This window comes from Trichoderma camerunense (genome assembly GCF_050948025.1).
Source record: "Trichoderma camerunense strain CBS 138272 chromosome Unknown V8C40scaffold_7, whole genome shotgun sequence".
Classification (NCBI taxonomy): domain Eukaryota; kingdom Fungi; phylum Ascomycota; class Sordariomycetes; order Hypocreales; family Hypocreaceae; genus Trichoderma; species Trichoderma camerunense.
In genome coordinates, this window is record NW_028145363.1 from 1,281,624 (window position 1) to 1,307,196 (window position 25,573).

The 25,573-nt window shown below is 50.0% G+C and overlaps 10 protein-coding genes across 10 annotated transcripts; 3 read left to right on the plus strand and 7 right to left on the minus strand.

The window, feature by feature from the left end:
* Window positions 1-804: 804 nt before the first annotated feature.
* Window positions 805-2,422, minus strand: V8C40DRAFT_286777 (FAD-binding oxidoreductase; the record flags this gene model as incomplete). The annotated part of the gene is made up of 5 exons (XM_083222577.1): window positions 805-1,491; window positions 1,558-1,676; window positions 1,728-1,851; window positions 1,914-1,937; window positions 2,003-2,422. 5 exons carry the CDS (start codon window positions 2,420-2,422, stop codon window positions 805-807), a joined length of 1,374 nt encoding a protein of 457 aa, XP_083074363.1.
* A 1,194-nt stretch (window positions 2,423-3,616) lies between these two features.
* Window positions 3,617-4,944, plus strand: V8C40DRAFT_243099 (zinc-binding alcohol dehydrogenase family protein). Its single transcript, XM_083215350.1, has one exon. The coding sequence runs from the start codon at window positions 3,631-3,633 to the stop codon at window positions 4,822-4,824; it is 1,194 nt and encodes a 397-aa protein (XP_083074364.1). The 5' UTR covers window positions 3,617-3,630; the 3' UTR covers window positions 4,825-4,944.
* A 536-nt stretch (window positions 4,945-5,480) lies between these two features.
* Window positions 5,481-7,052, plus strand: V8C40DRAFT_274389 (cytochrome P450; the record flags this gene model as incomplete). Its single annotated transcript, XM_083220594.1, has 2 exons — window positions 5,481-6,399; window positions 6,463-7,052. The coding sequence occupies 2 exons, from the start codon at window positions 5,481-5,483 to the stop codon at window positions 7,050-7,052; spliced, it is 1,509 nt and encodes a 502-aa protein (XP_083074365.1).
* A 50-nt stretch (window positions 7,053-7,102) lies between these two features.
* V8C40DRAFT_243101 (uncharacterized protein) lies at window positions 7,103-8,309 on the minus strand. The gene is made up of 3 exons (XM_083215351.1): window positions 7,601-8,309; window positions 7,336-7,545; window positions 7,103-7,284 (listed from the first exon to the last, which is right to left on the minus strand). The coding sequence occupies exons 1-3, from the start codon at window positions 8,298-8,300 to the stop codon at window positions 7,139-7,141; spliced, it is 1,056 nt and encodes a 351-aa protein (XP_083074366.1). The 5' UTR covers window positions 8,301-8,309; the 3' UTR covers window positions 7,103-7,138.
* A 1,170-nt stretch (window positions 8,310-9,479) lies between these two features.
* On the minus strand, window positions 9,480-10,781 carry V8C40DRAFT_243104 (alpha/beta fold hydrolase). The gene has a single exon (XM_083215352.1). It carries the CDS (start codon window positions 10,423-10,425, stop codon window positions 9,580-9,582), a length of 846 nt encoding a protein of 281 aa, XP_083074367.1. The 5' UTR covers window positions 10,426-10,781; the 3' UTR covers window positions 9,480-9,579.
* A 292-nt stretch (window positions 10,782-11,073) lies between these two features.
* Window positions 11,074-13,734, minus strand: V8C40DRAFT_207333 (uncharacterized protein). The gene is made up of 6 exons (XM_083212064.1): window positions 13,532-13,734; window positions 13,073-13,461; window positions 12,968-13,022; window positions 12,868-12,919; window positions 12,492-12,814; window positions 11,074-12,423 (listed from the first exon to the last, which is right to left on the minus strand). The coding sequence occupies exons 1-6, from the start codon at window positions 13,593-13,595 to the stop codon at window positions 11,129-11,131; spliced, it is 2,178 nt and encodes a 725-aa protein (XP_083074368.1). The 5' UTR covers window positions 13,596-13,734; the 3' UTR covers window positions 11,074-11,128.
* A 1,043-nt stretch (window positions 13,735-14,777) lies between these two features.
* On the plus strand, window positions 14,778-17,223 carry V8C40DRAFT_243107 (acid protease). Its single transcript, XM_083215353.1, has 3 exons — window positions 14,778-15,254; window positions 15,305-15,576; window positions 15,626-17,223. Exons 1-3 carry the CDS (start codon window positions 15,115-15,117, stop codon window positions 17,206-17,208), a joined length of 1,995 nt encoding a protein of 664 aa, XP_083074369.1. The 5' UTR covers window positions 14,778-15,114; the 3' UTR covers window positions 17,209-17,223.
* A 372-nt stretch (window positions 17,224-17,595) lies between these two features.
* Window positions 17,596-19,364, minus strand: V8C40DRAFT_243108 (NADP-dependent oxidoreductase domain-containing protein). The gene has a single exon (XM_083215354.1). The coding sequence runs from the start codon at window positions 18,934-18,936 to the stop codon at window positions 17,785-17,787; it is 1,152 nt and encodes a 383-aa protein (XP_083074370.1). The 5' UTR covers window positions 18,937-19,364; the 3' UTR covers window positions 17,596-17,784.
* Window positions 19,365-19,705: 341 nt separating this feature from the next.
* On the minus strand, window positions 19,706-20,158 carry V8C40DRAFT_265055 (killer toxin; the record flags this gene model as incomplete). Its single annotated transcript, XM_083219607.1, has 1 exon — window positions 19,706-20,158. One exon carries the CDS (start codon window positions 20,156-20,158, stop codon window positions 19,706-19,708), a length of 453 nt encoding a protein of 150 aa, XP_083074371.1.
* A 1,773-nt stretch (window positions 20,159-21,931) lies between these two features.
* V8C40DRAFT_286780 (cation-translocating P-type ATPase) lies at window positions 21,932-25,360 on the minus strand. The gene is made up of 3 exons (XM_083222578.1): window positions 24,833-25,360; window positions 23,101-24,781; window positions 21,932-23,041 (listed from the first exon to the last, which is right to left on the minus strand). The coding sequence occupies exons 1-3, from the start codon at window positions 25,351-25,353 to the stop codon at window positions 22,016-22,018; spliced, it is 3,228 nt and encodes a 1,075-aa protein (XP_083074372.1). The 5' UTR covers window positions 25,354-25,360; the 3' UTR covers window positions 21,932-22,015.
* Between the last annotated feature and the right edge of the window lie 213 nt (window positions 25,361-25,573).

Here is a 25,573-nt window from a genome sequence, read left to right on the forward strand (position 1 = left end):
GCATCCGAATTCTATGACCATATTACGGAGCACAAGCTGCAGTGATATTATAGCGCCCAGCCTATTAGCAACACCACTAGAGCGTACCGCACACAGACATCGCAACTTGAGCCCGCGAACTTTGCATATCCCGTTTATGTCCTCGACAGTGGGGTGTAATGCTTAGGGCTTATTGCGCTAGTTACCGCTCAAATCCTCAACCCACCCTTCACTCCACTGACTTACTGGAACCAAATAACTAGATTGTTGATCCGTCGTAAGCAGACAGGTTGTCAGCAAGCACAAGATATGCCGCATAGATATGACATGTATCAACATGCACCTAAAGAATCTAAGCTGTGTTAGTTATAGCTAGAAGGAGTTTTAACAAATTCTGATTCAGGTATTCGGCCAAGCGCCGAGGCGTACATTAGTAGGACATGCGTACGCAGCTGTATATACCCTTGAGCTAGAACAAATGGCCCATGGAACGAACATCTTTGCTTGAGCAAGGCCAATAGACAGGAGTCAATCTAGCTCCTTTTTGAACTCTGAGGGGTAGCTCTTTTTTTTTAAGCATATTGGCTACGAATACAGGAATCCGTAACCCAATGTCAATTCTGCATTTCAAGTTTAGAGTGCTGAACATTCCAGTCTAAGACGTCTTGATACTTCTATCGACACACTACATAATGTACCAAAGTCAATTACACATCTCTGTACTATTTTCGGCTCCCCATACAGTGATATCCATGTACATTGGTTCAATCTGGGAGCAGAATTTGCTTCTAAGACTATTTACATGATGATACAGGTACCGTATTATTAAAAATTGGTTCGAAGACCATCTGGCCCGCTCTTATCACCAGCATCTAAAAACCCAGCAAAACGTCCAGCAGGATCATATTTCCTGCGCAAAGCCATGACTTTTTCACCCTTTTCTTCGCTCCAATGCTTCGTCTCCCGTTTTTGGAAGTCAAAATCCGACACCAAGGAACCAACACTGTGCGGCTTGAAGCTATTGATGGTTTTATCTACCCACTGAATGTGCTCTTCATCGTCTTCTGCATTCGGCCAACCACAGTATAGAGAGACGTAATGTTTAGTCTGCAGAGAAAAGGCAGGGTCGTCTTTAACAGGCCGCTGCGAGCTCGTAATAGGTTGATAGAGTATTGTGGTTGTTTTCCCTGGAATAGTGCGTCCTGGTTCAGCGAGCAATGCGCCCACGTCGGCATCGTTCGAGAGCCAAACAGAGTCTACACAGTACCTGTAATTATCAGGGAGCGTGCTAGTTTGGAAAGCATATTCTGCCTTGAAAGTGGTCGGGACGGCAATCTCTTCAATCAGAGCTCCAGCGGGTTGGTCAGCCTTTAGCGACTGCAAAGCCTGCTTGGCCTCCTCAACACTTCCCTTGAGACTGATGAAGAGTGCAGCTATGACCGGTGCCGGGCTCCCAGGAGGGTATATTACAAAGCCCGCGAGCTCAGTATCAGTGTCAAAGTCGTCGGAGACCTTGAGTAATAGTCATAGAGTAGCAGCTTTAGTACCAATGATATTCATATGGGAATTGACGCTTACCTTTGTAACCCAGTTCATAACGGTCGGTATCTCCGTGACAGGCCACGCAAGCAAAGTGCGATACACGGCAGTAAACGGTCTAGTTTGTAAAGAAAAGCTCGTGATGATGCCCGGGAATCCTGTCAACAGAGCTTAGCAGCAAATAACAGACGGTGAGGTGATATGGATACCTGGACCACCGCCGCGTGCAAGCCAGAAGAATTCTTCGTTTTCGACGGCGCTACAGTGAATTTCATTGCCATCTTCTGTCACGACATCAATCGCCACCATCTGTTCGATGCTGTGTCCCCAATTCTAGCTGCAGATGAGATAGGGAAGTCCTAATGGGCGCTTCGGGCATCTACTAGATCCCTTACCTTTGCATTCCACCCTTGACCGCCCTATTATCTCCATGTTAGCTCTCCCAGTGTCATACTTCATATTGTAATGGGCATGAATCGCTTACTCCCAGCAGAAACCCTCCCATAGCTACATCTCCACAATGTCCGGTGGAGAAAAATCGGCCTCGAGCATTAAGAAACTCCATCAACTCAGCGCTCGTCGTGCTCGGTGAGCATGATACAATCTTGCTCTTTTCGTCATATTCGATGAACCTAAAGTCACCTAGATCGACGAGGATAGCATCGTCACGCACACTCCAGACTGCCCAGCTGTGGCCGCCACTGCGGACAGACACTCTACATTTTTCCTCGTTTGCGAGCTGAACTGCAGCCTTGATGTGCTCAACGCTTGAAGCATTGACAACTGCACGAGGAATTCGGGAACTTTCTCGCCGATGGTTGAATACTCGGCGCCAAACAGCGTCGTTAAAAGCCTTTGGTTCAGTGGTTTCCCTGCGTAAGATGGGGAGTTGAGAAGTGGCCATGGCGTATAAACAGGACTATCCAGCCCTGAGTTCAAGTTGATCTTTTTGCACGTATCTATTTGGTCCCTTTTAGGGAGATAAAGGGTTAGATATGCATGGAATTAGACTTGATCTTATATTGTCTAGACAGCGACGTCATGCTGATGTTGGCAGAACCTAGCAATGCCTTCAATGTGCCTAGCGAAACGTACGCCAACGTTTAATGTGAGAGGGAAAGTTTACTGGTGTCAGACTTGCGGGCCTAAGCATCAAAACTCGTTGGCTTAGTGATTATAGTCTATAATTACAGTCCAGTAAGGGATCGCGCACAAACTGACTGGCGTTTTTAGCTTATGAGTGCCAAGTCCAGAAACACTGGTTGGTCGCTAAAAGTAGAATTGATGGGTGCTGAACTGACGTAGTATTGTGATTGCTCAGCAGCTTCTACTTTAACCATGTCTCGAAGGATGTCATGCAGTCCACTTCGAATGTTGGGTCAATGCTACACGGCTGCATGTTTCGAAGGAGCAGGCAGCCACTTTCAAGGTGACTCAAGTGGAGGCTACCCCGGAATCCGCATGGAAAATCCAACCACTAATAAGACTCTCAGGGCATGAAACTTTCCGTTTTTGGCTCACAGCGTCCGGGCGGAGACAGCTACCTCTTGAACACCTAAAATACCTACTTAGGCGGACAGAGTTGAGTACAAGTAGCCTCGTTCTTAGGACAACAATGACAGACAGACCATCAAAATAAGCAACTTAAGACGAAAAGCACAGCAAGTCCGGAACTAGCCATGTATAATTTCGCGAGTAGGTAAGATGCTGATAGGATCATATTTGCTTATTACTTTTCAGAGCCTTGTGTTCAGTAGAACAAATGTTACTTCGGATACAACTATCTAAACTACTCACTTAGGTAGTTTGTGCCGGTGTAACTCTAACCACATAAGTGCCCAGTAGTAACCGTAGATGCCCACCACAGGTCATACCACAGAGCTTCATCCTCCAACCCGGATTTAATGGCACAACGCCAAGCTTTAATACCGGATCAATAACAATGGTCAGTATAGGGGTGCTAAAGCTAAATCCCTTTAATGTAACATTCAGCGAGAAGGATCATGTCCCCGCAGTGTCACCAGGAATAAAGAAAAGAAGTGCTCCTAGCATCGGGGTTTATGGACTTAAGTGAGTTAAGGCTTAATCTGCAGGAACACCGCAAGCAACTCCATGATGTACACTTCATATTTAGACGAGTTTCATCCACACCTCTATGTCCATTATACTTTTTTCCCCTTGCAAGCTTCTCCAGCACAGTTCAACACATCTTTGGGGCCGAAATCATCGCCAACAACAACCAAGACATTTGCTCATCCAACGCCCACCATGACCATTGAACACGATGCCGCCATTCTCCCTCAACCGGGCGGCCCCTTGTCTGTCGGCAAGCGTCCCACGCCTGAGCCAGGACCAAATGAAGTCCTTATCGAAGTCAAGGCCGTCGCCTTGAATCCCTGCGATTATTACCAGCGAGACCATGGCATGCCTCCGGTGCCAATCTATCCTGCCGTTCTTGGATCCGATATAGCTGGCGTTGTCACCAAGCTGGGCTCAAATGTCACTACGGTCCCTGGACCTGGAAGCCGGGTCATTGCGTTTGCCTCGTCCTTTTATCAGAACGGCTCCCCCGACCACGGAGCTTTCCAAAAGTTCACTTTGGCACAGTCTGAATTGGTCACCCCCCTTCCAGACGATCTCTCATTCGAGGAAGGCGCCGTCTTCCCCATGGGCGTTGTGACTGCCTTGACGGCCTGGACCTCGATTGGCATTCCGCTCAACACCAGATACACTCCCGCAGACAAACAAGCCGTCCTGATCTGGGGTGCATCCAGCAGTGTCGGCACGTTTGCCGTCCAATCAGCCAAGACTCTCGGCTTCACCGTCTACGCCACGGCCAGTCCCAGCCACCACGAGCTCGTCAAGAAGCTCGGTGCGGATGCGGTCTTTGACTACAAGGCCAGTAACGTCGTCTCTCAGATCATCAGTACCGTAAAGAAAGATGGAGTGCAGCTACACACGGCTCATTGTGTGGTGGTTGGAGCTCTGCAGCCCACATTGGATATCCTCAGGGAGACCAAAGGGGATGCCCCCGCCAAGGTAGCACATTCGCCTGTTCTCCCCGAAGGTCACCCGACCCTTGACAACACGCAGGTCATTTTCAACTTTCCATCCATGGACGAGGTTATAAGGAGCAAGCACTTCTATGAGGTATTCCACGGGTGGCTGGACTCTGGTCTCAAGTCTGGAGAAATTATCCCCAGCCCCAATATCCAAATTGAGGGTGGTGGTCTGGGCGGAGTGCATGCAGCACTGGACAAACTCAAGCATGGAGTCAGTGGCACAAAGATTGTCGTGCCAATCTAGTAGAACGTTTCTTGCTGATGTCTTTGTTCCGGATCGAGTATCTCATGGATGCGAAATGTCATGCCAATGAATGAGCTCCGCTGTCATTAGTCTTGGATAGTCAGCTAGAACAAGATAGAGTCAATAAAATGAGACTTCAACAACAGCAACGATATATCTCATTCCAAGATGTTCACGTCGTCAAGTCATCGAGCTCGACCCCTTAAATACTTTGATACCTCTTCCCTCTACAGGTTATGTAGGTTACTGTGATGGACCCGGATGGCCGTCATTGGCGCCTCACCCTGCAATAATTCATTTTAGCGAGCCTATTGGAAGACCAAACAAGTCCACATCATAATCCGTACAGCCGATGAGATATTATTTGCCGTCTAATGCTCTAGAGCTCAAAGATTCAAGCAATTCGATTCGCTCATCAACTGGGAGAATGATCTCGCTGTATGAGACTAAACCAGTTTAGGAAAGTTTAGCGCACCTCCGCCAGAACAGGATCGCATACCGAACTAGGAAAGTGAAGCATCTTCGGCTTCTTCTGGTCAGTCTAATTGTATGGAACAGTAGGCATCACTGGGTATATAAACACTTGCGATATACTCAATCAAAACAGATGGCTCTACAACTTTTATTCACCAAGAAGCTATTTCACAGAAGACATCATGATTGTCTACTTGCTCTCAGTAGCTGTGCTGCTGCTCATTCTCGAACCTCTATTTACGTATTATTGGGATTCTAAAAAGCTTCGCCGTTTCCCCAATGCAAGTCTCTTATCTGGAATATCTGATGTGGGCTACATCCTTCGGAGATACCGCGGGTTTCGCTCAAAAGAGATTCACGAAAGTCACCTGCAACATCAAGTTGTCCGTGTTGGCCCCAATTCACTTTCATTCTCCACGCCTGATGCCATCAGAGCTATATACGGACACAACACCCCATGTCTTAAAGGAGGCACCTATGTGACAGCAGCTGGTACACATCCAAGCCTACTCGACGTCGTAGATAAGCAAGAACATGCTCGTAAGCGCAGGATCTTATCGCATGCCTTTGCTACCCGGAATCTCGAACAATGGGAGTTTAAAGTCACCGACAAAGTTCAAAAGCTTGTCGCACAATTTGACCTTCTATGCCATGACGGGGAAGAAGCGACTGTCGATTTCCGAATGTGGAGCAATCTCTTCACGATTGAGGCCATTGCTGACATTGCACTCAGCCACCATCTTGGTTGCCTTAGCCAAGGGAGTGATCTTGTTACAATAACCACTAAAGATGGCGAGAAAGCGGTTAATTACATTGACTGCCTTCACTCCGGAAGACGAGCAACGTCAATGTTGATCTGGTCAACGAAATGGTTTTCGCCTTTACGATCCGTCTTGAGAAGGCTTCCAGGGTTCTTCCAGACCCAGTGGCACAAAGGCCAAGGCTTTGATGAGATGGTACGGTATCTCGTTCAACAGCGCCTTCGACGACACGAAAACGGAGAGCAATTGGAAGATTTTGTGGGATGTCTCTTTCAAGATAAGCATGGAGACGCTCGAAATCTGGACATTGCCGAGATTGAAGCTGAGGTGGCGACATTGTGTAAGTCATCCCCTCATGATAGTATCATCAAGTTTTCTTCCTGTTTCGCTAATTCATGACTAGTGGATGCAGGGTCCGATACAACTGCGATTTCTCTAACCCATGCTATGTATTTCTTAATGAAGTCACCCGCAGCATTGTCTCGGCTCCGCGAGGAATTGCGGGTTGCATTGGACGATAGCCAAGAAATCGCCAAATATGCCACCGTGAAGAATATACCGTATCTACATGCTTGCATCAATGAGTCGTTGAGGCTGTTGCCACCCGTTGCGTTTGGCTTAAACCGCATGACACCACCTGAAGGACTTATGATTGACGGCACCTGGATCCCTGGAAACACTCTTGTGGGTGTTCCGGCATACACGGCGCATAGAAGTCCTCTATTCTCAAACAGCGAGCAATATCGGCCGGAGAGATGGTTGGAAGACGGCATCAAAGAGACTCAAGGGACATTTATCCCTTTCAGTACGGGAGCCAGAGGTTGCATCGGCCGAAACATTAGCTACATTGAGCAGACGGTGCTCTTGGCGACTCTTGTTCAGCGCTACGATCTCAGTCTTGTAGATCCCGAGGGGAATTTGGATCATGAGGAGGCCTTTAATCTTTGGCCTGGGCCACTGCCATTGAAGATGAGACGTAGAGAGAAATGCTAAGCTGCCTTGGCGCTTCACAATAAGTTGAATATACATTTCAAATATTGATGGGCCTTTTTCCCTAGTAAAAATAAACATAACTGAAATTATACATTATGCGATATCTGTGATTCAAGCTCCCTCTGTAACTCCATGACACGAGTCCGAGTGTGGAATCCTAATTCTTTCTCAATCTTGTCGAGAAGTGCCCAGATCTTTACCTTTAAAGATAACGATGGAGCATATTTCGCCGCTTTGTCATCTGTTAGCTCTATTCTTTCGCTCATCAGGAGTTTTCGCTTACCGTAGTACAGCGGATTGACTGCAACGACTAATACGCCATCTCGTACACCTGGCGAGAAGCAGATGGATGCTATGCCCCGAGAATGGTGATGCAACTGCTCTATGCAACTTTCGTGCTCATATCGACCCTCCAATACATTTGGATCTTGGGGTTGAATATACTCTTCCAGTAGCAAAATCTTTGCCATGTGAAAATAAAGCAAGCCCGCCGCTTCAAAAGCCAATGTCAGCAGAGGGAATGCAGTCTGAAAAAGGTTGAGGCTAACCTGCAGATTGAACACAGAACCAGAGTTGGGAAAGGCCATCTTCGGATACTTCGCCAGATGATAGCCCGCGTGATGTTGATGGAAGGTCGTCCCACCACTTGTCCATCTCTGTGCCAATTTCTCGAAGACTCTCTCGGCGATCGTCTGGATTGATGCTACCAGGCGGGGCAAATCGGAGTTCAATGACTTTTGCAAGTAGCCAAAGGACCTTATTACCAACAGCATCTTCTTCTAAATTGCTGCCAGTCATGGCATCTGGCCATTCGCTAGCTGCAACCAGTGTAGGGCAGTAGTTGATGAGAGCCATTGCAACATCATGTCGTGCATAGATCCAAAAACTCGCTCTGTCAAGATCTGTCGTGATGGAAGACAAGCAATGAGACCGAAGAAGAGAACTTACGCCCTCGAGATGCTTTCTGTAATCTGGGCCTGGAATCGCCAGCAGCTCATAACTGCAAAGAAGAATGGTTGCGACGAAAACCTCATCGTACCTTGCATCAAGCTGGTTCAAGTCACGAATGAGTAATCTCAAACTCTGTCCATAAAAGCGACCGGCTACTGGCTCCCAAACAGAGTGCTCTGCAACCAGGCTCATCTGTTTCGCAGACAGGGCGCAGATGGAATACATGAGAAGCGCAGACGACGCCGCACGCCGAGTGACTTGCCGCCGATAATTGGACAAGTGATCAAGGACGTCCATCCAAGCACCAATACCAGATTGATATTTGAGAACAAGATCCATGACCTCGTCTGTCATAATCGGCAGCTGTGGTTCGATTGACGGCAGAGCCGCCTCTGGATCTGGCAACTGTGCATACTGTATTTGGCGAAATACATCATACGTAGACTCTGGGGTTGAAGGCAAAATGGGCAATGGTGTGTCTGAATCATTGCTTTGGTGCTGTCTTGTACCTCTTGGTCTTGTTGACCGCCTGTCGTGAACAATGAATTCTGGAGGATTGCATTCTAGGTTTCTACTGCGGCAACGGCCACACACTGGCTTGGACTCGTCACACTTGACACGGCGATTGCGGCAATTGGTACTAATTTGTGAGTCTGTATGTTCATCTGTCATGGATGAGAGCTTACCATCCTGAGTGCACGTCAGTCAGGCTACTGTGTAATACAGCACAAGTCGATACGCACCTATTCTGCGTCGTTTTGGGGCCATGGGTTCTGCAAGGCTTCAGTGTTGTTAACGAGGAAGGTTCATTTTTCAGCAGATAGATTCATCCACTCAAGTACATATTCTGACCAAAGTGGATGGAGATGAAAATTGACAGCTTCGTTCACCTTGTTCTATGCTGACTCTGGGGAATGCGGGGATGATGCTAGTCCACGCTCTCAAAATGTTAAAGACTCTCTCCACTGTAGATTGAAAGCCTGGGCTTAGGTTTGTCTGGCGACGGTTCTGGAGCCACCAAGGCTGGGGTAGTGTCTAAACGCCACACGCGCAGAGGATGTATGAGCCATGGACAGTTCATTTCATGGGACGGAAGAGTCCATTCGATGAAACGATGCTAACCAACGCGGCTATAACAACATAGACTTTCATGAATCGGGGTAGTTCTATTGAAATAGTCGCTTCTTGAACGACAGACTAATGCGTGCAATGGAGATCTTCATGCGTTTAACATGCCGCTTTGGGTTTCTGACTGAATTAATGACCGCTAAACATTCCACAACCAGCCTAGCTGACTGTTAACCCGTCACTAAAGTCACTATTGGCCCAGTGGAGATGCAGAGCTGCATGCTGCCAGGTGAGATGAGAATCCTTCCATGGGCAATAATGAGTTTGAAGTCAGATCCAGTATGACCTATCAAGCACAAACCTTTGATGTACATGGGCTTTAAAGGACGATTGCGGTCAATAATTGCAGTCAATATAATATGTTCAATGCGCTTGATAGAATACAGTTATACAGAAGGCTAGTGAATGACAAGTAAAGATAGTGGCCGCCATCAAAATGACAAACTCGCTATGTACAAAACTCGACAATGTCTCTGAACGTCTCTTCCTCCTTCTCCATCCAAGGGAAATGACCGCATTCTTCATATATAACCAGCTTTGATCCCGGTATTCCTTTGTGAGTTGCCTCTCCTTGTGTTGGCGTACACACCGGATCCGCTCGGCAAAAGATCATTAGCGTTTTTGCTGTGACCTTGTCAAGTTCTGGTTCTTGATAATGCACATTTCGATCTGACCCATGTAGCAACTGATAATTCCACAAAGAAACCGATTGAACATTGCTCAACTCTGTGGACCGAGTGGAAGCATCAGGGTCGTAGAAATACACAGGAAGAAAAGATCGAATGACTTGGGCGAATCCCTCATCAGAAAGGTCTTCCCACGACGCAGTCCAGGCCTTGAGTGCAGCGTGCATTTTTGGGTTCTTGGACTTTTCAACAATTGCTTCCTTCATCGATTTACCATCATTGAAGCCTTCCAGAGTGTGATTCAAGAGAATTAGGCGGTCCACGTTTTCAGGATACCTGATGGCATACCACAGGGCAATTGTACCACCTCCCGAATGCCCCAGTAAGCGCGGAATCTTTTCGAGGCCCAGCTCCTGGCGAAGGTATTCTATGTCATCTGCAAGATGCCAACATGACATTTCAGATGGATCTGGACGTGTGGATTTTCCATTTGCCCTGAATTCGAGGTAGATGAGGGTAAAAGTCTGCTCGAGTGGTGTGAGAGTCTCTTGAAGATACTTTGAAGAAAGTCCCCATGCAGGCGGCGAAATTATCATGACAGGTCCGTTACCGCGCTTGAAGTACTGTAGCGTGGAGCCCGTTGTAGTCTTGAATACAACATCTGCCATGATTGAAACAGGGGATTTGTGAGCTGTTGGTAAATTGGAGGGTATATGCGTCGCTGGCTAAAATATGTAAGAATCTTTGTCGCTGTCGCCTATGCAAGATGATTGCAATTCCTCACAGTTGGTCTACCGCCGCCATAAATACCAAAGTCGATTCTGCTTCTAGAGGTGAATGCGATCCATGCCCGTTGCGAGATCGAGTGCTTTGCTGCCTGCGAACCCAATCTCAACACTTTCATTGGTAGGAGGATCTCTCTCGAGTTGGCTCAACACTTTCTGCCTAGTCCAGTTGTTGTGTTCCTGTATAGGAATCCCAACGTAGCACAGCCAACATGGTTGTTCGAAGGATCTTGTTGAGGGTGACAATGCTACTGTACTAAGCAGCTTCACTGGAACTGGGACTACGCAATTATTACAAAGCCCCAAATGTTGGGTCGGGGATCGGCCCCGCCATCGGAGCGAACGCCGACTCGATCCATACAACTTCTTTGCTTCGGCATTTGGACGGACTCCTTGAACAACGAATGGCATAGACCTAATATGACAAGCACCATGCAGTCAAAAATCGAAAATCAAGACAATTTTAGACCGCACCTTTAGATAATTGATTGTACACTCCTCATAAATTCTTCATTATCATTACTCAGTTATCTAGCGTATCAATTCGCACAAGGAGCATATCCTTCAGGTATAAACCGCCTCGCTATTAGAAGTAAAATGCAACAAGCATAACCACAGTAACTGCCTTGATGCTTGTCATCGCGCCCGAAAACAGTCCAGGAGCCGCGTTCCCAGGAACGGTAGGGATTGAGTTCGTTGGCAGGCCTGCTGAGGCAGTGGTGCTGGATTCAGAGCCTCCAGGCGAGCCTCCAGAGCCGGGCGCAGAAGTCTCCTGAGAGCCAGGTGTGGAAGTCTCCTGAGAGCCAGGGGAGCCAGACTCTCCAGGAGAGGCGGGAGAGGTTTCGGAGAGAGGGACGGTGTTGCCGTTGACAACGATTGAAGATCCCGAAGTGGGCAATGACAGGGTGTTGCCACCGACAGTAATTGCAGGTCCTCCAGGGCTCAAAGTTGAAGAGCCAAAGATGATTTGAGACTGAGAGTTCTCGGTAAAGGGAGGAACCTCGCTTGAAGCCGGAGGCGTGCTTCCAGGGCCTTCAGTAGTAGTAGTACCGCCGGCGTTGTTGTTGTCGTTGTTTCCGCCAGGAGGTGAGCCATTACCTCCTCCGTTACCGCCATTGTTGCCTCCATTGCCTCCACTGCCTCCATTGTTACCTCCGCTGCCTCCTCCATTGCCGCCTCCGTTAGAGCCTCCGTTTCCTCCGCTACCGCCTCCATTGTTACCGCCTCCATTGCTACCGCCACCGTTGCCGCCTCCGTTACCACCACCGTTGTTACCACCTCCATTGCCGCCGTTGTTTCCACCGCCGTTGCCGCCTCCGTTGTTTCCGCCTCCGTTGCCGCCACCTGGAGTACCAGAGGGACTGGAAGGGCTTGAAGGAGTGGCACTGCTACCGCCACCATTGCCCGCTCCATTCGAGGAGCTCGCGGGAGGGGGGTTGTTGCCACCTGCAGGCGAGCTTGATGAAGGAGGAGGGCTGCTGACACCTCCGCCAGGCTGGGATGAGCTCGAAGGAGGTGGTGGTGGAGGTGGAGGTGGAGGTGGTGCGCTGGAAGATGTAGGACCCGATGGAGGAGGGTTGCCAGCATCAGATGTGGAAGGCGGCGGCGGAGGAGGAGGAGGAGGAGTTGAAGAAGTCGTCTTCGGGGGAGGAGGCGGCGGTGTTGAGCTTGGCCCAGCAGCGCTAGTGCTACGAGAGCTAGGAGGCGTGGTCGTAGGGGGAGGAGGAGGCGGAGTAGTTGTAGGGACCAAGGCCGTGACAGAGCTGAGAGCCGAGGGAGGGTCGTAGAAACCTTGGAAGGCATCAGAGATGCAAGACTTCCAGGCCGGATCCAAGCTTCGGATTTGATCGGGAATCACAATGGTGGGGTGGCAAGGATCAGCTATAAGTAAAGGCAAAGTCAGCAATGTTCTTCGATGGTACGTGCAGGGTGGAAATCATCAAACGTACGAGAACTATTGATGGCATTGGAGGGATTGCCGGGGATATAGGTGTAGCCGGCAATGGTGGAGCAGTTCCTCTTCAGATCGTCCGTGTTAAGTGCAGCAGACCCAACAGGAGAATAAAAGGATGGGGTGCTCAAGCTATTCAGCGTGGTGCCACCGGTGATGGTTCCAACAGTAACGGGCGTTCCAGTCACAAGAGAAAAGACCATGGTAGACAGTTCGCCGGGGGCAAATCCAACGGTCGTGTTGAACCGGGGTTCTCCAACAGTACCGCAGTAGTCATAGGCAGACAAGGCTGAGAATCCGATGTAGACGGAAGGTGACTCGCTGTGATGGTGTCAGAAACGTTCAATACATGAGGATAAAGGGCAGATGCTTACAAGACGATGCCAGCAGATGTGAATGAAGTAGCCAGGGGCGTCGTGCCAGTAGCTTGAATCATGTTAGTTATTGGTCAATGCTTTCAAATGGGAAACATACGATCAGCCCAGTAGAATACCTCTACCGTAGAAGCAGCAATCGTGCAGCTGTAACACTGGAAGGCCATCAGTATCACTCATGTTGGTGCACGACAAGTAGACTTACACATGGCGGCTCTGCAGATCCGTACCACACGTTGCTCTGAGGCAGAATAAAGTTATCGGTAACTGTGGCCGTCTCAACGGTGTTTACGACGGTTGTCACCACCTCTGTAGTGGTGCCAGTCACTTCTGTGAAAGTGGTGACGCCAGTTCCGATGGTCCTCGTGAGAGTGCGCGTCGGAGGGTTGGTTGTAGACAGCCAGTTGTTTACAGAGATCAGACATTGGCACTGCAATGCTGGATCTGTCGAGAGGCCTTCATACTCCTGAAGAACAATGGCAGGAAAGCTGCTGGTGGCACCGCAGGTGACATTCGCAGGCTGAGTTGGAGTACTCGGCCCTCCGGTGGCTGTCGGGGGATCTGTAATTGTGTTTGTTCCATTGGACACAGCAACTGTAGACAGGAATAGAAATAAGCATCAGTCCATCCAAATGATGAGCACGTCAGGAGTGTCATGACTTACATGGTGACGCCCGCACTGCACCGCCCAAGGCGAGCAGAGCAAGAGCTCCTGTTAATCCAGCCATTGTTCGACCCGTAACACAAGCAAGTTGAGCTCAGCGTGAGGATAACAAGAAGGAAAAGTTTTGTCCGACGGCATGTGCGTGCCTGGGGATATAAGCGGGCTCGCTCTACACCACTAGCTACATCACATAACCCGCAAGGCTCGCAACAACGGTAGCCCAACCACGATCATCACGTCGCTTGCCTGAACCCCTGGAGGCGCGGCAGTCAACCGAGTACGGCCTCTATGTGAAGGGTACCTGAAAATAGTCTGCTGTTGCCTCCGGCTTAGAAAGCGCATAAGGCGTCTAGCCAAGACGCCCATCTGTGGCTGCTAATACTAATCACAGTTTTCCTTGGTTACAACAACAGTCTGGAGGAGCTTCGGAGCTCTGAATGGGCCCCCAACTGACAAAAGCATACAAGACTTGCTCAGAAGTGGTGCCAGCCTCCCCAAGTGCTTACGCTCTAGCACAGCTCCACGCTATAAAGCCAAGGGTTGAACCCAATCATGCGGCGAGCAGCAAGCCACAATGATCAGCCCTACAACGTTGTCAGTTCTTTGAAGGGCATCGCGTAACTGACAAGACAAGTCAGACGCAGTTGGCTAGGACGGCGTTGTTGCTAAAGAGAGACAAGTTTGACAAACGCTACCGCTGCTTGTGGGCATAATTTACTCCAGTTAGAGGGATGATCCCAATATACCCTGGCCTCACCTTGGTGGGCCACACGCCGTCGCGAGCTATTCGTCTGGCGAGCGGAATCTTGCCCCATTGAAGCTATTCACAAATGATAAGAAAACTGGATACGACAGACACAGCCAGACAAGCAACGCCACACCGTCGGGCCCGGGCCGTTTTGCTTGACTGCCGTCAGCACTTGTGCCTCACAAGAGGTGGCAAGTTGTGTGTGCTCTGCAACGTTGGCGACGTGTTAGCCACAGCTGCTGCGGCTGAGCGTGGGATGAGAGATAGCAATCCGGTTAAAAACAGCTCCGTCGGGATAGATTCGTAATTCAAGGGCTTTCCGGCTCATTGGGACGCCAAGGGCCGTTATTCCCTTGGTGCTCTTGGTGGGTCGCAATGCAACGCTCGACAAAAAGCCGGATCAACTAGGAATAGCTCAATATTGGACGACGACGAGACCATCATGGGTGAGCAATGGTTCATTCGACAGCTAGCCGAGGTGCATTGCATAACACATGATGTGGATTCATATTGTTCCTAAAATCTGACCCGTCGGTGTCGGTGGGCTCGTCAAGGCGAATCTCTGAGCGCGCGAGCTGTAGGTGAAGACCAACCCCATGCCTGTTGATTCTTTTCTTCCGCGAGACTCGCAAATGACGGCTTTCTTTTCACCTGCAGCACTGTATCGTGTCAACTCGTACCAGGCTGGGACCGCGTCTAAGGGGGGGAATCTCATTAACAGGCCCTCCGTATACTACTAGTAACTGCAACCAATACTCCACTTGCGGTGCAGGATTCTCCAGGGCGAGTACCATTAGGATGTGGCAGATTTGAAGCATTCACACATCTCTGGAAGATGCCTGCGCGGCTGCAGCATTTGCTGCTCTGGGCGCTGTTGATGCCAAACGCTCTCGCCTCAGCTTTGGACCTTGGGCTGATACGACGAGCTGACGACCCCATTCCGTCCCCCGTGTCCGTATCGCCGAGTCAATTCTTGTGAGTACCTCTTGCGATGTCGACAGCTTCAAACGACTCACGTGTTTTAGCGAGGGCGTAGATGGTCCTTGGTCAACGTTTGAGTTGCGCGTAGGGACTCCAGCTCAAAACATTCGCATATTGCCCGGCACTTCGTCAACACAGACGCTTGTGGTGCTGCCAGAGGGTTGCCAGATTATCAATGTGACCGATTGCGCCAACAGCAGAGGCGACTTGTTTAATACGACTGCCTCCAAAACCTGGAAGGAAATTGGCCTGTTCAGTCTAGGCTTTGAGAATGCCCTTGGCTTTACTGACAATGGCGAGTTCGGGCACGATAGCGGTATGACTCTTCATGCTCATTGTGCGTTACCATACTAACTTATTCACAGTTGGACTTGGATATCTCGGCAGCGGTGGCCCGGTTGTCAACAACTCGGTCATTGCGGGCGTCGCCGGCACAGAGTTTTATCTTGGAGTGCTTGCGCTGAATCCGCGCCCTACTAACTTTACGGACCAGAATGATCCGCAGCAGAGCTTTCTGCAGCTCCTCAAGAACCAGTCCTCCATTCCATCTTTGTCGTACAGCTACAACGTCGGAGCTCCCTACCGGCTCAACAAGGCTCTGGGCAGCTTGATCCTGGGCGGCTACGACACGTCTGCGTATCAAGATACCAATTCTTCGTATGACTTTTTCAGCGACCAGTCGCGAGATCTGACAATTGGAGTTCAGTCCATCTCTACAAACGCCAGCGCAGATAATACGGTTCTTCAGTCTGAGCAGATTTCCATGTTTATCGACTCGTCTGTTGCCGAAATCTACCTTCCCGTGGATGCCTGCCGCGCTTTTGAAAAGGCGTTTGGCCTGACATACAACTCTACGCTTAAAATGTACCTAGTGAGCGATTCGCTACACAGCAAACTCACTGCCGAGAACCCTTCAGTCACATTTACGATAACCACTGCGATTACCGGCGGTTCAACCTTTAACATTACTTTTCCCTATGCCAGCTTCGACCTACAGGCTGAACCTCCACTGGTGAAGACGGCATCTCGATACTTTCCTTTGAAGCAGGCAGCAAACGACACCCAGTATGTCTTGGGGCGCACGTTTCTGCAGGAGGCGTACCTGATTGTGGACTATGAACGAGGCAACTTTTCAGTTCACCCTCGAGTGTGGAATGCAAGTGCTGAGTCGAATATCGTAACCATATTGCCCCCCGGGGTCAAAGAGAGCAAGCCCAATACTGAAAGCAGCCACAGTCTCAGCGGCGGTGCTATTGCGGGCATTGTCATTGGTGTCTGTATCGTCATTGCGGCTGTTGCTCTTGCTATCCTGCGATTCATGGTGGTTTCTCGTCGGAAGAAGGCAAAGCCTGAGGAGTCTACAGAGATGGATGCCCTAGCCAGGACAGTGCCAGAAACTACTTCAACCGTCTCACCTGAGCCGCCCAAGTCTGCGACTTTGAGCCCTGGAACCTTACGAGAGCTAGAGGGCGACGATTCGACGAAACCAACGCCGGAGATTGAAGGCAGCACAGCGGCAAGGAGGAGCCCGATGAGCGAGTTGGAGTCGTCAGGCACTCCTATGGCAGAATTGGCCTCTCCAGTGCCTATTTCGGAACTGTTGTCGAATGAGATTTTCGAGATGCCTGGAAGCGAAGTTCCGGAGCTTCAAGGAAGTCGAGTGGCGCCTGTCTTAGTACTTACAGATTCCGAGTCGAGCGAATTTAGTTTTGAAGTTGAACCGGGAGTGATAGGAGTGATTCAGCAGACGGAGGAAGACAGACAGCACAATACCGGAGAAGACCATAGAGCACAGGAAGGGGCACAGGAGGGACATGAAGGTGCCGCAACGAGCACTCAGGAGACCCAGGAAGCGACTGGGAATCAAGGACAGACTGACGAGAGTGGAAATGACAAAGGAAACCAACATACCGAAGGGGAGAGTGGACGAGAAGACCCTAAGAAGTAATTTTTAATTCACCAGCAGCTTTATACCACATAGAAGTCTCTACATAGTATTCATTCACTTGATATGATGCACGAATATACAGGTTGACGCACAAATCCACGTTCTATGGAGCCGAGACATCAAACTAAGGCAGTCTAACTTGACGTTCCCGCTCGTGTGGGTAACAAGCAGGCCATCTTGATGGTAACCAGGTCGTTGGAACGCCCAAATCTCTTGCATATCAATCTGGGGTAGTAATCCGCCCGCTATAAATCCTCCGAGAGGGCCATGGCAGGGGCTAAACGGATACGGGGACCTTCTCATAGGGGAAGTTGGAGTATCTATTTTTGGAACCAACATCACGGCCTGCAGTAGAGTTTGGATTACGTACGTACGGAGGAAAGGGTATAAAGCTGACCTAGCTTGCATTTCACAGGTAGCGTCTATATACAGCTCTGATTGCAACGGACGAAAGCGTCTCGTGTAAAAAAGTCATTCATAACTACCGACCAGCTTTTATGGTATCAATCTGATATGAGTTGTTGATCATTCCTCCGCAGCCCGAATCCCGAATACGCGTAGCAGTTCTTTGCCGGCTTACACGCTCTTGGGAGTCCCTGCGTTGGGGAAAGCAAACTTGGCCGTGCGATCGAGACGCACAGAGTATCCCGTAACGTTGGGATCCTCGCCCAAAAAGGCCAATGGGAAGCCAAGGTCAAACGGCTTAACGCTCTCGAGGTACTTGATCTGCTCAGGTGTGAGCTTGATGCTCAGCGCCTTGATGTTGTCATTGAGGTGTTCAATTTTTCGTCCGCCAACGATGGGGAAGACGTTGCCGGCCTTGTGCAGCACGTATGCAAGCGCAATGGTGGTGACGGACTCGATTCCATGTTCCGAAGCGACCTTTGCGAGGGCCTCACTAATCTTTTCCTCGTCGGCAGTCTGTGTAGGGGCCCCTGTGAGACCACGCAGAGTCTCGCCGTTCTTCTTGCGTTCCTCCAGGGCCTTTTTAGTCTGGAACTTGCCGCCGCCGAGGACGTCCCAAGGAGCCAAAGCCATGTTGAATTGCCGAGCCATCGGGATAATCTCCCGCTCGAAATCCCGGACCATAATGTTCCAGCGTCCCTGGTAGATGCTGAAAGGAGTCTTGCCATAGGCTTGTGCGTAAACATTCGCCGCACTTACGACCCAAGCTGGCATATCTGAAGCTCCCAGATAGAGGACCCTGCCGGACTCGACTTGCTGGTGGAGAGAATCCATGAGCTCCTTGATGGAAGTGGTGTGGTCCCACCAGTGAATGTACAGAATGTCAATGTAATCTGTCTGCAGTTTCTTAAGAGACTCTCGAACACTCAAATGAAGACTCTTGCGGTGATTGCCCTGGAAATTGGGGGCCTTTCCCTTTCCTAGCTCATGGCTTCGGAAGTCTGAGGTGAATTTGGTGGCAATCACAAGCTGGTCCCGGATGCCCCTCTTTGCCGCCCACTCTCCGATCCAAGCCTCGGACTGCTCGTTCTGATAGTTGTTGGCAGTGTCGATAAAGTTGCCGCCGGCATCGTAAAAGGCGTCGAGCAGCTTAAATGAGCTCTCCTTGTCCATAGATCCCATCCAGTCGGACCAGCTGTCGCCAATGGACATGGCGCCCAAAGCCAGAGGAGATACTCGAATACCCGCTGAAGGGGCGAGTACCCTATACCGGCCCAGCTCGCTCGCGGGCTCTTCCGAGAGGGCAAAGAGTGAGGCGGCCATGGTGTTGAACTATAATAGACTAGATTATAGTAGACGGCAGTAGATTGGATTGCAAATGGTAAATTGGACTGTAGTAGAATAGACGGTAGTAGATTCAATTTAGTAGTAGGTTCTGCTTCTGCCTGTTCGAAAATTGTCTGTACGGAGGGGAGCGTTTTAACAATGTTTCGAATTGAACAAGTTGCGAGTATTCTCAATCCTTCAGCTTGCTTCAACTACCCCTCTTGGGCCTTTGTGACGCCATTATATATCTCATGGCGTTGATTAGCACACCAACCAAGTCTATCTTTATCTCCGGGAATTTTCAACAAACCACCATCCAAGTCGGAATTAGGGCGGACATAGTCGTTTGATCGACTATGAAGCTGCCTATTGCTTAGAAACAGACAATAAGTGATGATTCCTAGAATGAGGGGTCAACAGTATCTTCTGCAGGAGTGGGTCGAAATAAGTCCGATCTTGTCGTCGTCGGCGAAGATCGAGACTGGCCCGATACGCCCGGTGGCTTCTCACGACGGCTTGCTAATTCCCTTCTAAGCCATCAAACGGCACATGAAACGGATAAAAAGGCAGAGGATGGTATCGCTGGATTATAAATTCACATTCTCGCTTTGCTGCGCCCAAACGCCTGTTCCCTCTACAACCAAACTAATGCCCGCAATGGGTATATCTCCAATGTGCACAGCACCAACTAAATACATGTACGAGGAAATGTTGATCTGATCAATTCCCGGGCTGGCCCATCGATGAAATCCTGCCAATCCGGCTTTTATGCCGAGCAGGGCTCGTTGACCTTGCAGTTCTCGGGGAGCTCCTCGACGAGGTTGATGGTGAGCTCTCCGTGGTTGACGTCGTCGTCGCCCTTGGCATAGTGCAGCGGTACGCTTCCGCAGATGGCGCATCCAAATGTCTGAAGCTCCTTGAAGACGCTCTTCAGCGTAGCGCCGGTGACGTCGCCCTCTGAGTTTTGGATATAGGCACAGAGCGTGCTCGTGAACTTGCCATTATAGTTGAGGGAATCGAGCTCGATACATGCCACGTCGTCGCCGTTGTCGTATTTCCGGTTGTCGTCGAGCTTGTTGAAGACGTCTTGGAGATGTGACAGACGGCCACCGCTAATGTAGGCAATGCCGCAAAGGACGTCTCCGTGGCAGTTGATTCCAAGGCCGGCGACGCCCTGGGCAACCACAGCGGCCGCGGCGATGAAGCTGTTGGAACGCATCGTAACTAGACTGTATCGAGTTAATCCTGCACTTGGAATGTCATTGGAAAGGAGCGGCATCACATACATAGACGCTGTCTTGGCACAAAACACAAAGAGATGCGGAAGTTGGGCGTCGACGGAGAGAATACTTGGCGGAGGAAGCTGGGCGCTGATGTAATGAGAGATCTGATCGGGTTATATACAGATACTCGGTGGAGTCTTTCAACGAGCAATGCAAAAACGAACAAATGCAGGGCATTGGGTTGTCGAGACCTAATCTCTGCTTGAGTCTGCTGAGATCAGCACTAGGCATATCGTCGCCAACGGCTTGGGCCTTCAGCTGGCCGCCTTAGCCGAAACAATCGTCTTTTCCTACGGACTCCTACGGATATTGTATGGGGAACAGGTCAAGTGCGTGTCTGTAATTGGGCGGTGTTTGTCATGCTGGTCTCCTGGAGGCTAAAAACAGTCATCCTGTCCTAGCTTCACGATGGTAACAATGCAGGTACAGCTGCCCAGCCACAATGGCCTCTGCGCATCCCGAGTCTTGAACGGGTATAACGCTTCCGAGCAGTGCCTCAATTACCAAACCGCTCCGATCCGAACCAACAACATGTACTTGATATGTCTGCTCTTGATTCCCTAGTCCGTCAGAGCCGACAAAGGATGTGATCCGACTTGTAAATCAGCTCTCAAGCATCCTTTGCTTCATGGCTCGCTTTGGATAAAGGTCGACATACTGGATGCGCTACAGAAGAGCTTCAGGATGCGAGTGGCCAGAGCTAGCGGAGATTACAAGTAGGCTTTGTCATTGAGCCAAAACAGTTCCTTTGGCGCCGGATGTAGTTGAAGCCGGCTAAGAACGTTATTTTTGGTTGGGCGACTAAATTTAGAACCCATGAATAAGGCGGACCAACAGTTGACAATGCGTGCAAGGATCAACTGACGGCAGGATCAGAATTGCAAATAGTCACAGGGTTGCACGTCGACGATAATATGTCTTTCTCTTTCGTTTCTGGCCGCATGTAGCCAACAGGATTCTGGGTTGGGCCTGTGCATTTGCTAATAGAACTCTACATCAAGCGGCATGCCAACCACATCTCATCCGCACAGCTCAGCACCAGCGCGACGGTTTTAGATCCAGGCTCAAGGATACCGAATGCCGAGACACGCAGGACAGCAGGGATATTTCACAACCAGACTTCTTCCTAGACACGAGGGGTTCTATATCAACATAAAGAAACGAAAAGACTGGCATAATCCTCTCAAAACCCCGAAGACAATGACGGATCGTTCAGAACAAATACCAACCAGTTTCCCATGTGACAGTGAAGATATTGCTAATATCCAGAATCCGGACTAATACCGATGAAACGCGATTGTCTCCAGATCAACTATGTACTTATTTGCAATGTTCAAAATGCTATATATATGCATAACTCTATAATAGAGATGGATAAATGTACTGCAGAACATCGCAACCACGCTGTAAAGAGTGTTGGTCCTGAAGGTGGCACGAAGCCGAGAGAAGAAGAGGCATATACATGTTTTCTTCCTCAACTTCCTCCTTTACATGCTTATCCCGTTTGTGAAATGATGGAAAGGCATAGTTATAGTTATATAGTTAATATTGGGTATGGAATAAGAGTACCTATGTACACATCTACAGCCAAGAGTTGCAGCGGCAAAGCAACTCGGTCGGCCGCAATCCAGCCCAAAGATATCGCATCCATCTCCTCCTACGCCCACCAGCTGCCCACCCAACTTCACCCAACACTCAACTTCCACCATCCCAGCAAGGACAATCTCACCTTCATCCTCAGCTTTCACCTCAACATCTGCATCGATTCTACGGGGCTTCCCGCCCCGGAATAGTCATTGACGGGGCATTTCCTCGTCATCGCGTGCGCTGCTGCTACTAGCAGACAAGTCCAAATACGCGCCAAAAATGCGCTTCTCAACGTCTGCATCTTTCTGGCCCACGTCTTGCTGCTTCCGCAACTGTCGACGGTAGAAGAGACGCTTGCACCACTTCCACGCCTCAACCCCGGCAAAGAAGAGCCCGGCAGCGATAAACACAATGCCCCATTCCCAACTAATGCCCTTGTGTTTAAAGACCTTGGTGTTGATAACAGGGATATAGAGAACGGGAAAAAGTGTCACGAAACCGAGCATGACCGCCCAGAAAAGGAACTGGTTGCGCCAGACATCGTGAATCCATTGGGTAAGGTACTTGTCAGAACCAGGCTGCATACGGAAAAAGGATCGTCGTTTGTCAACCATCTCCCAGGCAAGAAAGAGAGCAAACCACGTGAGGCAAGCAAAGGTAGTTGCACGAGCGCGGAACACCGTCTCGCAGCTATCATTGTAGCCGTCGTTGCAGCCAATGCCAAGCTCTCCGTCACCCCAAGCATACACACGAAGTACAAAAGAACTGAGGCAGAGTGCTGCAATCCATAAACCATAAACAACCATGTCGACGTAAAACTCAAGCGTAAAAATGCCACTCTTTAAGGACTGGGGAGGACGGTCAAGAATGCCCGGCACCGCACGCTCAAATCCCAAACCCATATCAGGCAGACCCGAAGTAGCCATGATGATCCACACGATTTCCACAGGGGTCAGGGGAAATACTGAGAGACCCGAGCTATCCTTGAACGCAAGGCCGACAAGAAGGGTGACAGCTTGGGCAATATTCTCCGCCAAAACGTGAAGAACAAACTTTTGGATATTGTCAAAGATGCGGCGGCCTTCTTCAATGGCGGCAACAATGGAAGCAAAATTGTCATCGGTGAGGACAATGTCAGAAGCATCCTTGGCAACGTCGGAGCCAGACTGGCCCATTGCGATACCAACATCTGCACGACGAAGTGAGGGAGAGTCATTGACACCATCTCCAGTCTATCTAGTGTCAGTCCTGCTGCAAAATACTTGTAAACTTCAACATTTGGGAAACTTACCATGGCGCAAAACTTCTTACGGCGGTGAAGGGCTTCAACCATCCTGACTTTTGTGCTTGGGGCACACCGAGCTACAACAAGCGGTAGAACGGGTAGTTGGTCGACTTGCTCATCCGAGAGGGCATCAAATTGGGCAGCCGTCATGATCATGGCTCTTGCAATATCCACGGAGACCATGTCCATACGTGAGGGCAGGATGCCAACCTCACGCGCAATGGCCTTGGCAGTCTCAGGGTGATCACCAGTCAGCATGTGAACTGTAATGCCCGCCTTGTGGCATTCTTGCACAGCAGTGGCGGATTCGGGGCGTGGAGGATCGTAGAGGCCAATTAGGCCTCGGAATACAAGGTCGCGCTCAACAGAAGCACGGTTAACCTCATCTCCCTTCTTCAGTTCTAGATGATACGGCTTGGATGCTAGAGCAAGGACGCGAAGCCCCATGCCCGCGAAAGCCTCCATGTTCTGAAGAATCTCCTGCTGAAAGTCTTCAGTGAGAGGAACAGCGTCGTTCGAATCATTAGGGCAGTAGGTGCTGCACGACCCAATCACACGCTCCACCGCGCCCTTGGTAAATGCGAATAGTTTGCCCGAGCTGTTGTTCTTCATGATAACGGACATGCGCTTGACATCGGAGTCAAAAGGCAGCTCAGCAACCTCACTGTATTGGCGTTCCTCATACCCTACCAGGCGAAGGCGATTCCAGTCAAACCGAGAAGCAAAAACCTGAATGGCAATCTCAGTGGGATCACCTCGAGCACGCCATTCACCATCTTTTTGAACGACAGTCGCGAGGTTGGCAAGAGAAGCAACGTGCAAAAAGTCTGTAAGGGCACTGGTGCTCTGGGACAGAAGCTCTTTGATAGAAGCAATGGTGCCGCAAGCATCGCCACCTTGGCCAAAATTGATCTCGCGAGGCTGGCGTGGATCGTAACGGATATCTCCAGCAGTTGGATCCATTGGCGATGACGAGTTCTCAACGGTATAAGTCCCTTTACCAGGCATCCACGCACCTCGAGCAACCATCTTGCCCTGGGTTAAAGTGCCGGTCTTGTCAGAACAAATATCGGTGACTGCGCCCAAAGCCTCGAGAGACCTCAGATTTCGCACAATGACGTTTCGCTGGACCATTCTCTTTGTACCTGCGGCCATGGTGATGGTCAAAACAACAACCAAGCTCGCTGGGATCATGGATAAGCCCGTGGCAACGGCATAAATGATGACTTCCTGCCTGGAGTCGAACTCGTTGGCGGCGAGAACGATGATGGCACAGACGACGGCAACGCCAAAGAGAAGGATTGCCAGCTTGGAGAGCTTCTTCTGCAGCGGCGTGCCGACATTGACGCCGAGGAAACGGCCGATGGCGTCGGTCAAGGTCAGCGTATAGGCCTCGAGGTATCGATGAGGCTTGGCGGAACCATCAGGCTTGCGCTTCACAGGACGGACTTTGCTATCTTTCTTCTGAAGAGCAGAGGCGATGGCGCCAATCTCTGTAAAGGTACCGGTTGCGAAGACGACTCCCTTAGCACGACCTTTGGTAACGGTGGAGGAGCTATAGGCGACGTTGAGGCGGTCACCAGGGCCGGTTGCATCATCAAAGATGGCGTCTTCATTTTTACGAACCGGCAGGGACTCGCCCGTGAGGAGGGCCTCGTCAGTCTCAAAGTTGACTGCCTCGATCAGCCTGGAGGTGTCAGCGCCCAAACCAAAGTCAGCTATAGTCGTGTTCACTCACCGGAGGTCAGCTGGAATTGTGTCGCCTGTCTTGATTTCGACGAGGTCGCTGGGGACAATTTGGTCAGAGGGTACAATCCTGGAATCGCCATCCCGAACCACGGTTGCAGTTGGAGACGAGAGAGAGCGCAGAGAATCCATGGTTTTCTCGGCCGAGTATTCCTGGAAGAAGCCAACGACGACGTTGAGAAGGATAACGAACGTGATGACGCCGCCCTCGATGTAGGACTTGATTCCGAAAGAGACAGCCATGGCGAGAATCAGGACCAAAGTCATGGCGTTGGCGATCTGTGCAATGATAATCTTGATGGGCTGGGCACCCTCTGCTTCACCGAGATCATTTTTGCCGTATTTTTGAAGCCGTGTGTTGGCTTCTACCTCAGATAGACCATCCGAGATGTTTGCATCGAGCTCGTCAACAACTTGTTGGATGGAGAGTGCATGTGCAGGCTTGCTCATGGGCTCATTGCTCTGGCCCGAGGTATGGGCCACAGCTTGTCTATCATTAGTGGACACGCCCATCCTCAACTAGACAACCTTGAATGATGGTAACCGAGCAATTGAATCTCGAGAATAAGTAAAATGAACCTGGTCGAGAGTGGACAAGCCAGGAGGCTGAAAGAAGAATGACTAGAGTCAATTGACACCTGAGATGGGTTACGCATGTCTTATCTTAAACACCACGCATATTCCTTGGCCATAAGTGAGATTTCTTCAACATGGGGGCTATATCCCCCGTTTC